We start from the raw sequence: 11256 nt of genomic DNA, 5'->3' as shown, positions 1-11256 counted from the left end.
ATACGATATAATTACCACTTGTGGAGACGGTACACGCACATATGGTACAAAAGTTGGTGGTGGAGGAGGAGGCGAAGGAAGAGGTGGTAAATTAAATTGTGAGCCAAAGGTAGCCGCTAGCATTTCCTAAAAACCGATAGTAGATTAAATATCTTTATAGCAATGAAAAGTGCATAAGGACTTAAAAAAATGTCAAACTTGCATAATACCTGAATCTATCGTTGCTGAGCAAAAAAATCTTGTATGTTCTCGTGTTCTTGCCTTGCCCACTCCTCTTGCCTCTGCATCGCCTCTCTATGCTGTCTTATCTTCTCCTGCAGTACACTTTCCCTTTGACTTTCCCGTTGGTAGCCCCGAGAATTCTAAGTGGACTGGGAACACCTTGCCTCACTCAAACCACCACTTCTATCAATAACGCCATTCAACATACTGAACCTGCCATGTTTCTTCCCTCCCACGCTTGAGTATAAGGCACCAACATCCACATCACTCCTCCTCCAATCATACTCATCCCCATGACGTGCCACCATTTCATCACCATATCTCGTCTACCATTTAGGCAACTAATAATAAGATTATATTCGAATCATCGCTTAATTGAAATCAAATTATTTTACTAACTAGAGTCTGTGTGGCATTCTCACTGCAAAGCAACTCTGGCTGTGTAGGATCTGCGCCGTGGTGGCCTCGAATGTATCTTTCAATATAGCTTGGTGCCACCCCACTTTGTGCCTCCTGACAAAGAAGAAATTATGATATTGCAAGTAAGCACAAAATAAACAAATTGAAATTATAAACACGTACCATTCGACGAGCCAAACGAAGATGTCCATCAGCCCCATATCTTTGTGTAACCCGTGGTCCTGCTTGATGATTAGCTCTCTTCATCCTAGATTTTTCCACAAAGCTAGGTGAAGCCCAATAAGCACAAAGTGCTCGCCAAGCATCCGGACACTTTCTCAACCAAGGCAAACTGCTAATATCAACTTCAAGGTACTCATCCTCTCGAAGATATATCTCAGAAGCACCCAATTTCTTGTTCATGTCTTGCAGCTTTATTTTCTTGTAGTATAAATAAACGCACTGTATACGAGCATTGGACATCATGTCCCTTACCACCTTCATCGCAGCCTTCTCAAACACAGAACGAGCCCTATCTTGTAGGCACTGCTCCTCCCCCTTCGGCAAACGATACCTCTCCTAAAAAGAAAAATTAATTCATTAGACAACTCATAAATGAATCAAATAGATAGTAGTTATACAAGTTAGACAAGTTATGATAAAAAAGTACCCAAAACTCATTCAAACTCTCGCTGCTGTCGTGACGCCCTGATCATCCGATTGCAGCTTATAATGCTCCCACTTCAATGCAGGCTGAAGCACACCTCCAATTGTGACCATTCCTGGGTAGTGAAACCGATAAAGTGTTCCCAATATTGCATTCACAGGTCTTAACCTATTTCTTCCCTCCCAATAAATATCGTCCCACTGCCTGCAATTAGAACATGAAATCCATCATGTTTCTTACTTGAACTATATAATATATTAAATAAAACAATCACAATAATAAAATATATTACTTACCAATCCCCATGTGGCCTAATCTGTCGACGATTTGCCGGATTGGTTGCTGCAGGAGTCATCACATTGTTGCCTCTAAATCTAAATGTGGTGTATTAGTTAGCTAGCTCATACAAAATTTTTCATGAAATGATCGTAAGTACCTGAACACAGGTTGTGCAGCAGTATCCTCCTCTTCATCCTTCTCTTCCTCCTCCTCTTCCTCCTCCTCTACCTCTTCTCTGTCCGAGCACCCATGTCCCTCCCCACTACCTCCATCTCCATCGCCATCCACATTCGCGACATATTCTTCCTCATCCGCACCCCTACCTTCCTCTTCTTGCTATTCAAATACAAGTATATATTTATTGTTATTAAAAAAATTAAATTACACATGCAAACTATATATGACTTACTTGCATAGCCTCGTCTGGACATCGCTGAAGTGCACTTCTTTGGCTCAGATGAGAACTGCTGCCTCTAAAGAGAGAAGGCCTATCCGAAGATGCGGAGCCATCATTCTTCTTTCCCTGACTCCTTGAAGACGAGGATACATCCTTCTTTCCCTTCCCCTTCAAAGAGTGCACAAATAACCTCATCCTAAAAAAAATAAAATATGGTTAGTTAATATCATATAAAGCAATGGTAAATAAATGATAACAAGTTTCATAACAACAATTAGCAAATAAAACACTATTAAGAAAACTACATATGACATCACATTACATGTTAAAATTCCTCGGGGTCATCTTCTTCAGCTACGGAGCCACCATGTGTAGTACCATGCCACGTTTCATATGTTGTGAACATTACTTTACTAGGACGACGTGGCTGTTTTTTCTTTCGGACCTCAGAAACTATTACATCACCGGTGTCACCATCTAATCTGTCAAGTGCCATCCCAATATCAACTTCAAATGCTCCATTACACTCATCTTCCTGAAATGCTTCAGGAACAGTACGATCAAGCTCACATTCATCGTAACCTTCATCTCTAGGAATAGGCAATCGACCTGGAGGACATACTCTCTGAACAATCCACCATGGTTCTAAACTTTCCAAATGGCATGGATACGACATATAATAGACCATCTCAACTTGATGTGCGAGGACAAATGGATTGTAACCAGAAAGTCGCAATTTATGGTTCACCTCCACTAAACCAAGTTTTTTGTTATGCTTTACGCCAGAACCTAATTTACTATTGAACCAATCATAATAAAATAACACAACTCTTAAATCTTTTGAACCTTCAAACTTCAGCTCCACTATATTCTGAATGACACCGAAATACTCCGTGACAGAACCATCTGAGATACTCGTGGTGTTCACAACTCCACTATTTGTTGTGGCGGCATGTGGATTTTTTGCTTCAAACTTGGTTGAACGGAACCGAAATCCGTTTATGTCATAACAACCATAACTCCTTGCAGTCGTGCTTCCATGTGAAAGCTGTCTTAGATCATCATGGACACTGCTATCCTTCATGCACTACAAGTTTTAAAATTTTGTTAACTCATAACGAGTTATATAAATAAGGTAGTTAGAGTAAGGATGCTTACATGTCTTCTAAACCATGTGACAAAATTAGGACCACCACGTAAACCCTCACGCCTTAAGGTTTCGAGCTGTTTAGCAGTTAGTTGTCGTGAATATCTCCATTGTTCTTGATCAAACAACCTACATATTATTTATTTAGCACAAGTACATCGCTAAACCTGATTCACATATGAGATATATGTCATGATACTTACACAAAATATTTTTCCATCTCCTCCATATTTGTGTACATATACAATAATGCAGTATTCCATTCTTGTATGCACATTTCATAGACCGAACTAGCACCGATGGCCTTGCCAGTCCACTGAAACAACTTGAGATTGCTCCTCGGTGTCTCATTCGAGGTGTGGTAGCATGGTATATGAGCATTAATGTTATTTTCTTCTGCAAAATATGTGCTCGTGTAGTGTGAGATCTCCTTAAGATAGAATGCCTCGGCAATGCATCCCTCCACTCGTGTTTTATTTCCGATGGTTGATTTGAGCTTCGTTAAGTCTCGTTCAACAAAGTACATCCACCTGTATTGTACGGGGCCACCCACCTCAGCTTCATAAGGCAAATGCACTAACAAGTGTTGCATTACATTCATGAAACCCGGGGGAAACACCTTCTCCATCTTACATACTAAGACAGGTATTTCCTTACTTAGTTTTCTCATTCTATTCTTGTTAATTTCTTTTGCACATAATTGCCTGTAGAAAAAACTTAACTCGGCCAACATTATCCAAACATCTTCAGGGAGGTACCCATGCAGCATCACAGGCAACAACCTTTCCATGATGATATGGTAATCATGACTCTTCAAACCATTCATTTTTCCAGTTACAATGTTCACCGCCCGTTTCAGATTAGCTGCATATCCATCAGGAAATTTAAGGTTCTTCAGCCATAAAAGAACCTCTTTCCTCTCCTCAGGCCTAAGATAGTACTTAGCACGTGGCTGCCCCATATGGCTAGCTTGATTGGGTCTCAGATTAAGGATTGGCCGAACACATATTTCAGCTAAGTCTTGCCGAGCTTTGAAATTATCTTTAGTCTTATCTTTCAAATCAAAAACCATACTAATTATACTTTCAGCAACATTGCGCTCTTGATGCATTACATCTAAATTATGCGGAAGGATCAGAGCAGTAGCATAAGGAAGGCTCCAAATAGCAGCTATATGAGTCCAATTATGCTCCTCTTTGACACCTTCAAACCCATCATCTCTGGCAATTAACCGACAATGGCTTGCTACAAACTCCTGACTGGTCAAACGCTTGGGTGGACCCTTAGTAACGATTGTGTCCTTGCGAAAGACATCTTGTTGAGTCCTGAACGGGTGATCATGAGACAAGAACCGACGGTGACAGTCAAAAAAGCAGAATTTGCCACCATATTTCAAACGAAAAGCATCTGTATCACCCATGCATATCGGAAAACATAGACGACCATGCGTGCTCCATCCCAAGAACATTCCATATGCAGGGAAATCATGAATAGACCAAAGAAATGCTACTCACATATTGAAGTATTCCTTCCGACTGCTGTCATATGTCCTAAGTCCATTCCACAAGTCATGCAGCTCATCAAGCAATGGTTCCATGAACATATTCAAACGCTTACCGGAATTGTTAGGGCCAGGTATAATGAGTGTCAAAAACACATACTCATCTTTCATGCATAATGATGGTGGAAGATTGTATGGAATTGTTATCACTGGCCAACATGAATAGGGGGCAACATTTGAGTTAAAGGGAGTGAAGCCATCAGTGGCCAACCCAACACGCATATTCCGGGGGTCACTTGCAAAACTTGGATCATAATGGTCGAGGGCCTTCCAAGCCGTACCATCAGAAGGATGGCTCATGCATCCTGTATTATTACGAATTCCCTCTTTGTGCCATATCATATGTTTTGCAGTCTTCTAAGATAGGTACAACCGTTGAAGCCTTGGTTTCAATGGTAGGTACCGTAACACCTTAACGGGCACACTTGTTATCTGCACACTTCCATCTTTTTTCACCACCTTCTTGTATCTGCACTTCTTACAAACCGAACAGTACTTGAGATTTTCATTGTTCTTCCAAAATAATATGCAATTGTTCTCACACACATGGATTTTTTTATACGGCATCCCTAAACAAGCTAACAACTTCTTTGAGTAGTAAAAGTCTTTCGGGAACTTGTGAGGTTTCGGAAGCATGTCCGAAATTAAGTCAACAAGATCATTGTAACAACTTACTGAAAAGTTGTACTTGGACTTTATAGCCATTAACCGTGTCACAGCAGCAAGCTGTGACAAAGTGGTGGCCCCATGTAATGGTTCTTTTGATGACGCATGCAGACCAAAATATTCTGGTACCTTAGCAGCATTCTCAACCTGTTGGACAAAATCATCCATCATTGCATGCATCCTATCTTCATTTTCCTCAAACCTATCAACTAGGTTGTATGGCTCCTAATCCTATGACTCCCCATGCTCATACCACCTCTCATAATTCGGCATGAAACCCCACTTGCATAGGTGACGCTCCATATCAATCTTGACTTGACGAGAACGATTTTGACACTTGTTACATGGACACTTTGCCAAACCACCGCCAGGAGACAAGGAAAATACATGATCAACAAAAGCTTGTGTGTTGACCATCCACTCTCGCGTAGGCATTCCGTTACTTGTCCAACCATCATACATCCAACTTCGATCGTCTCTCATTTTCTCAAACTAGCTACTTCATAACGAAAGTGAGAAATGTTACTTCATTAACGATATTAAGCAAACAATAATTATCAAGAAAATGTAACACAAATATTTTAAGAGTAATACAGTTTCTGGCCTTAGAGTAATGGACAACAATGCATCACTAAATTTAATAGTTATTCGGTCAGTTCAAAACTAGCATGAAACAGAACGGGCAAGCATACCTGTGGGCGGCGGTGGCCCGCGGGGGCACGGCGTGGGGCCTCGGGGGTGGCGGCGGCTGCTTGCGGGGCGGCAGTGGGCCGCGGGGGCACGGCGTGGGGCCTCGGGGGCGGTGGCGGGCCGCGGGGGCATGGTGTGGGGCCTCGGGGGCGGCGGCGGCGACCTTTTTCTAGTTAAGGTAGGCGCGATGCGGGCAGCGGCGGCGGCGACGACCTTCTGCAACAAGTAATGGAGATATAAAATTGTGCCAATTCACTTAGTTTCATATATGTTATTATACTCATTCTAGCCAGACTAGTGTCTTTGATCTTTCCTTTAGGTTGAAAAAGCTGAAAGATTGACATGAATATTAAAAATTTGTGGGAGCATCTGTGAAAATATTTAATTTGTAAATGTATCTATGGTGTACTGATCTGCCTAATTGGATGTTTTGATATAATGTATGGAGCTAGTAACATGATCTTGAGCCAAAATGTGCAGAGTAAAAAATACTGCTACAGAGGGCCGCGCGGGGGCCTGCGGGGCAGAGGCGGCTGCGGGGGCCGCGCGGGGGCCTGCGGGGCCGAGGCGGCCGCGGGCCCGGGGGCCACGCTCCCGAGGCGGCACAGGCGGCACAGGCGGCCGCGCGAGCGCGAGGTGGCGGGGGCCGTGGGGGGAGCCGCGCGGGGCCGCGGCGCGGCGGCGGGGATGGCGAGGGCGATGGGCCGGGGGGCTCAGGCGCGGGGGAGATGGAGAAGACGTGTACTCGATCTACTGTGCGTGTGGGAGCTAGACAGAGATCCAACGGCGCTATTAGGGCACCAATATTTTCGTCGGCCCAGGCCGACAAAATTAGATCTATTTTCGTCGGCCCGTAACTGGCCGATGAAAACGGTCCCTTTGTTTCGTCGGCCAGATCCCTACCGACGAAATTACGAAATTTTGTTTCGTCGGCCACACAGAGCCAACGAAAATAATATCACTTTTTCGTCGGCCGGCTCTGGCCGACGAAAATAATCCTTAATTTTGTCAGCCTTTTGTGGCTGACGAAATAAATTATATATTTTCGTCGGCTTCCTTTGGGCCGACGAAAATGATCGGTTTTGGTTTAGTGGGAGACGCGGAGATTAGAAACTCGAAGGTGCAAGGAACACAAGGTTTAGACAGGTTCGGGCCGCGATGTGCGTAATACCCTACGTCTTGTATGGTGGTTTGTATTGCCTTGGGTGTTGATGTTATGTTTTGAGGGGGTCCCTGCCCGCCCTTATATATTCGGGAGGACAGGGTTACATGAATCCTAGTCCAATACTAGCCAAGAAATCGTACTCGAGTACAACTCAAGTAGTTTCCTTCTGTACCGTAGTCCTACTTCGCATACGAGTAGAGTACAACACAGATAAGGTATAGGACAAGTCCTATCCCCTAATCCTGTATGAACTACATTATGTACATAGTCCCGTAGTCCCAGGTCTGACAAGCCCCCGAGCTCTTCATAGCTGAGTTCTGCAGGCTCCTCGAGTACTTTCGAAGTAGTCTTCGGCTTCTTTTGAAGCTCCATCTTGAAGTTCTTCTTCGAGTACTTTCTTGGCTGCATCGAAACTATGAGGTGCTCATGCCCCGAATTACTTCTTTGGTATGGTGTGCGATTGAAAAATCGCACTCCATATGGAGTAGCCCCCGAGCCTTAGGTTGAATTAGAGAATCAGGCTAAGGGTCACATTAGTCTTGACTCTTCCTTACTTACTTTTCAAATAAATTCAAAAAATAAGTAGTCGATGCCACGTATCCCGCAGCCCCTGAGCCTTGAATCCAAATCTCTCAGGTTTGGAAATAAGGATCCGAAGGTCGTGGCATGGAGTGAAAAAAAGTTCCCGTGATAAATAATTGGTGTGATGGTGCAGATGATGAAAATTAGATTTGGAATTCGAAAAACCCCTTTTTCCGGGACAATTAACCCTGAAAAAATGATGAATCGAATATTTTATCTAAAAAATCCACCAAACGACCCCTCATCTTCGTAATATTCCCTGAGATGACTCTTCAACTTCAAAATAGTAAACCTGTATCCGGCCGCTGGTTATTTAACCCCGCGGTAACGCCTGGTAAAATCCGTACTTCCAATCTTTAATCCGCCAAGAAATTTCCGAATCCCCAATCAGATCCGGCGACCCCTCACCAAATAATCACCTACCTTAGAGAACCCTCAAACTAGCCACATCTCTCGTCCCCTTTCTCCGCAGCCCCCGAGCAACTTGTGGCAAGCAGATCTGGAAATGGCACCCAAGAGATCCCACGAGAAGGATGGGAAGGGGAAGGAGTCGCAGCTGCCATCTGGAGAGTGGACATACAGTAAGTGCTCCTCTTATTCCGAGGGTTTGCTTTAGGAGAAAAGTCTTGTCAACTGGTGCCCCTCTTTTCGTGAACCGGTTCCTATGGAAAATGTGGATGAAATCGTCTCATTTTACCATTTTGCTAAACGGGGTTTGGCCCTCCCCTCTTGCTCTTTCTTCCGGGGCCTTCTTTACTTCTATGGGCTTGAGCTCCATCACCTCAACCCAAATTCGATTTGCCACATTGCTATTTCATTCACTTTTGCGAAGCTTTTCTTGGAATTGAACCCCACTGGGATCTTTTTCGCTTTCTTTTCTGAGTAAAGCCGCAACCCACCACCAAAAATCCATCCGTTGTAGGGGGTACCGGCATCCAGCTTAGACAACAAGCCGGCGATAGATACCTTTCCTACAAATTCCCCTCCAACATTCCTGGATGGAAAAATCATTGGTTCTACATCGGAAACCATGCCCCCCAACTCCCTGAAAGGTCAAATAAGCCGCATGTTGTAAGGCCGGAGTGGAATACCGAACTCTCCAGGGGGGACATGGATCAAGTCGACGAGTTGTTGGACACCATAGCAGCCCATAAGGAAATGGGAGTGACTGGCGCGTCCGTAATGTTGTCCTTCTTCAAACGCCGGATCCAGCCAATCCAACAGCGCCATACGCTAGGCTTCGAGTACATGGGCACTGAAGATCCATCTCGAATGTGCACAGAGGAGCTGACTGACAATGCCGCGCTCATCCGGGTCAAGCGAGTGCTGCTGGACGTGAACGCAGTTCCCTACGTCCCGGAGTTGTTTTCTGCACAAAATCCTCCAAAGCCGGTAAGTGTTCGACTAGTTTCGGAATAAATTCTGTTGCGCTGCAACCGCTAACTGAAAATCCTCTGCAGGGACACACAGAGTTGTACCGGAGCTATCCACCACATCCCGACATCCCCCGACCAGACCACCTTCTCCCCAGCGCCGCGGCAGAAGCGAAAAAGGCTCAAGCATCCGAAGCTCGGCCAAGCGACGAAACGGCCGAGAGCGAGAGCCCCCTGGCGGAAAGGGAAACCGAAGGGAAGGCGAAAAGGAACAACTCCCCCGGACCATCCGTGGAGTTGACTGAAGCTTTTCCATTGGTCCCACGGGGTCGTCGGGTAGTGCACAAATGGAAAGTGCATGTAGTCGAAGCCCCCAGGTATGAAGTTGCTGCCCTGGTGAATTGTCAAATATTGGAGTTGTTGCATGCTAACATTGTCTTTTTTGCAGTCCTTCTGCTTCTCCTCCTGACCCCAAGCGTCAAAAGGTGCTCAGGACCGAATTTGCTGGGAATGATGTTCCAGCAGATGATGCCGCAGAAACTGCTGGGACGGACCCATCGACTACTTCAGCAGGGATGGTAACCATTGCTGTTGCGGGCACCGTGCAACCAGCTGGTGTGACCCCACCACCGGCAACGAGTACCGTGGTTGAAATACCACGGGCCCTAAGAATAAAGAAAGCTGTCATGAAGAAATCTTCGCTGTAAGTGTAGATCCTTTTTGCATAATGTATATCCTGTTCTTTTCGACTTGTGTAATAATATAACTGATTCTACTTCATTAGATCTGTCACTGACATGAGGTTTAAGCCAAAGCTTGTCTCGGCTACTACAGGCCCCAAGCCGCCAGCCCCCGAGGAGGACACGACACTGCCCGATCCATCACCCCCCGGGCCCCAGCAACCCGAAGCCAGTGCCGGTGGTGAAGAACAAGTCGAGGCCACTGATGCCACCCCTGAAGATGGCACAAGTAAGTGTCTGACTACCCACGGCTAACTGCTTTAGACCACAAACATCATGTACTGAATGCATCTTGACTTGCAGGTACCCAGCAACCATCAACTGAAGAAGCTGTAGGGACCTCAAGGAACCCTAAAGATCTGCTGGTGTTCGGGAGCGGATACCAGAACATCATCACCACAGATCTAGTGGATGATCCACTCCTGACAGACAACAACATACGATACTTCCAGAAGATCTCCAACGAGATGTACAAATTTACCCTGGTAAGGCATGATTACTCTTCTGCCATTATACGTTGTTGAGTTGCTTGTCTTAGTATTTCCCCTTATGCAAGATGTGGCCAAACTCTCCCAACAAAAATCCGAAAAATTGAAAGCAGTCGTGAGTGGCCACCGGGAGCTCCGAGCAAAGGAACAACACATATCAGAGGAGCAGAAGAAGAACATAAATCTTGAGAGAGAGCTCGACAAGCTGAAGCTGGAGCAGACGCGAGAAACATGGCTCCTCAAGAACAATCTTTGCAACCTTGAGAAGGCCAACTTCAAGCTCCAGGAACAACTCAAAGAACAGAAAAAGGCGCACCAAGGCAAGCCGCAGAGCTTAGGAAAATCTTAACATATAAAGAAGAGCTACTTACTAACGTGAAGAATATGCTGTATCTCCGTACAGATGACGTCGAGAGGCTGCAGAAGGTGATCGCCGATACTGAACAACAGTTCGTCAAATGCCTTCAGCAGATCAAGACGCTGGGCGAAGAAAAAGGAGCAGCAACAGAAGGAGCTGGAGGACCTCAAGACCCGGGGCTACGGGACTGTGTACATAACGTAGTTTAAACAAGATTAAGAGATAAGCCCGTCTTATCTCTTATTTATATTGTTTTCTACTCATTTGAGTAGGAGATAACCCTTGGCTAGTATTGACTAGATCCATGTAACCCTGACCTCTCGGATATATAAGGGGGGCAGGGACCCATTCAAAACACATCCCAAGATCATTCTACACCCAAGGCAATACAAACCACCACACAGAACATAGGGTATTATGCGCCTCGCGGCCCGAACCTGTCTAAGTTTTGTGTTCCTTGCACCTTCGAGTTCCTGATCTCGGCGTCTCCTCACCTAAATTTACCACCTTGGGTATACCCCT

The 11256-nt window shown here is 45.1% G+C and overlaps 1 protein-coding gene across 1 annotated transcript in view; it reads left to right on the top strand.

The window, feature by feature from the left end:
- The first annotated feature begins 6158 nt into the window (after nucleotides 1–6158).
- Nucleotides 6159–11256, top strand: part of LOC112898162 (spidroin-1-like) — a 65737-nt gene continuing 60639 nt past the window's right edge. Inside the window, exons 1-2 of the mRNA XM_025966543.1 lie at nucleotides 6159–6206; nucleotides 6509–6745. Of these exons, the coding sequence (XP_025822328.1) occupies nucleotides 6159–6206; nucleotides 6509–6745 (285 nt within the window). The remainder of the gene's footprint in view (nucleotides 6207–6508; nucleotides 6746–11256) is intronic.

This window comes from Panicum hallii, chromosome 6, assembly GCF_002211085.1.
Source record: "Panicum hallii strain FIL2 chromosome 6, PHallii_v3.1, whole genome shotgun sequence".
NCBI lineage: Eukaryota > Viridiplantae > Streptophyta > Magnoliopsida > Poales > Poaceae > Panicum > Panicum hallii.
This window is presented reverse-complemented; position numbering and strand designations above follow the sequence as displayed.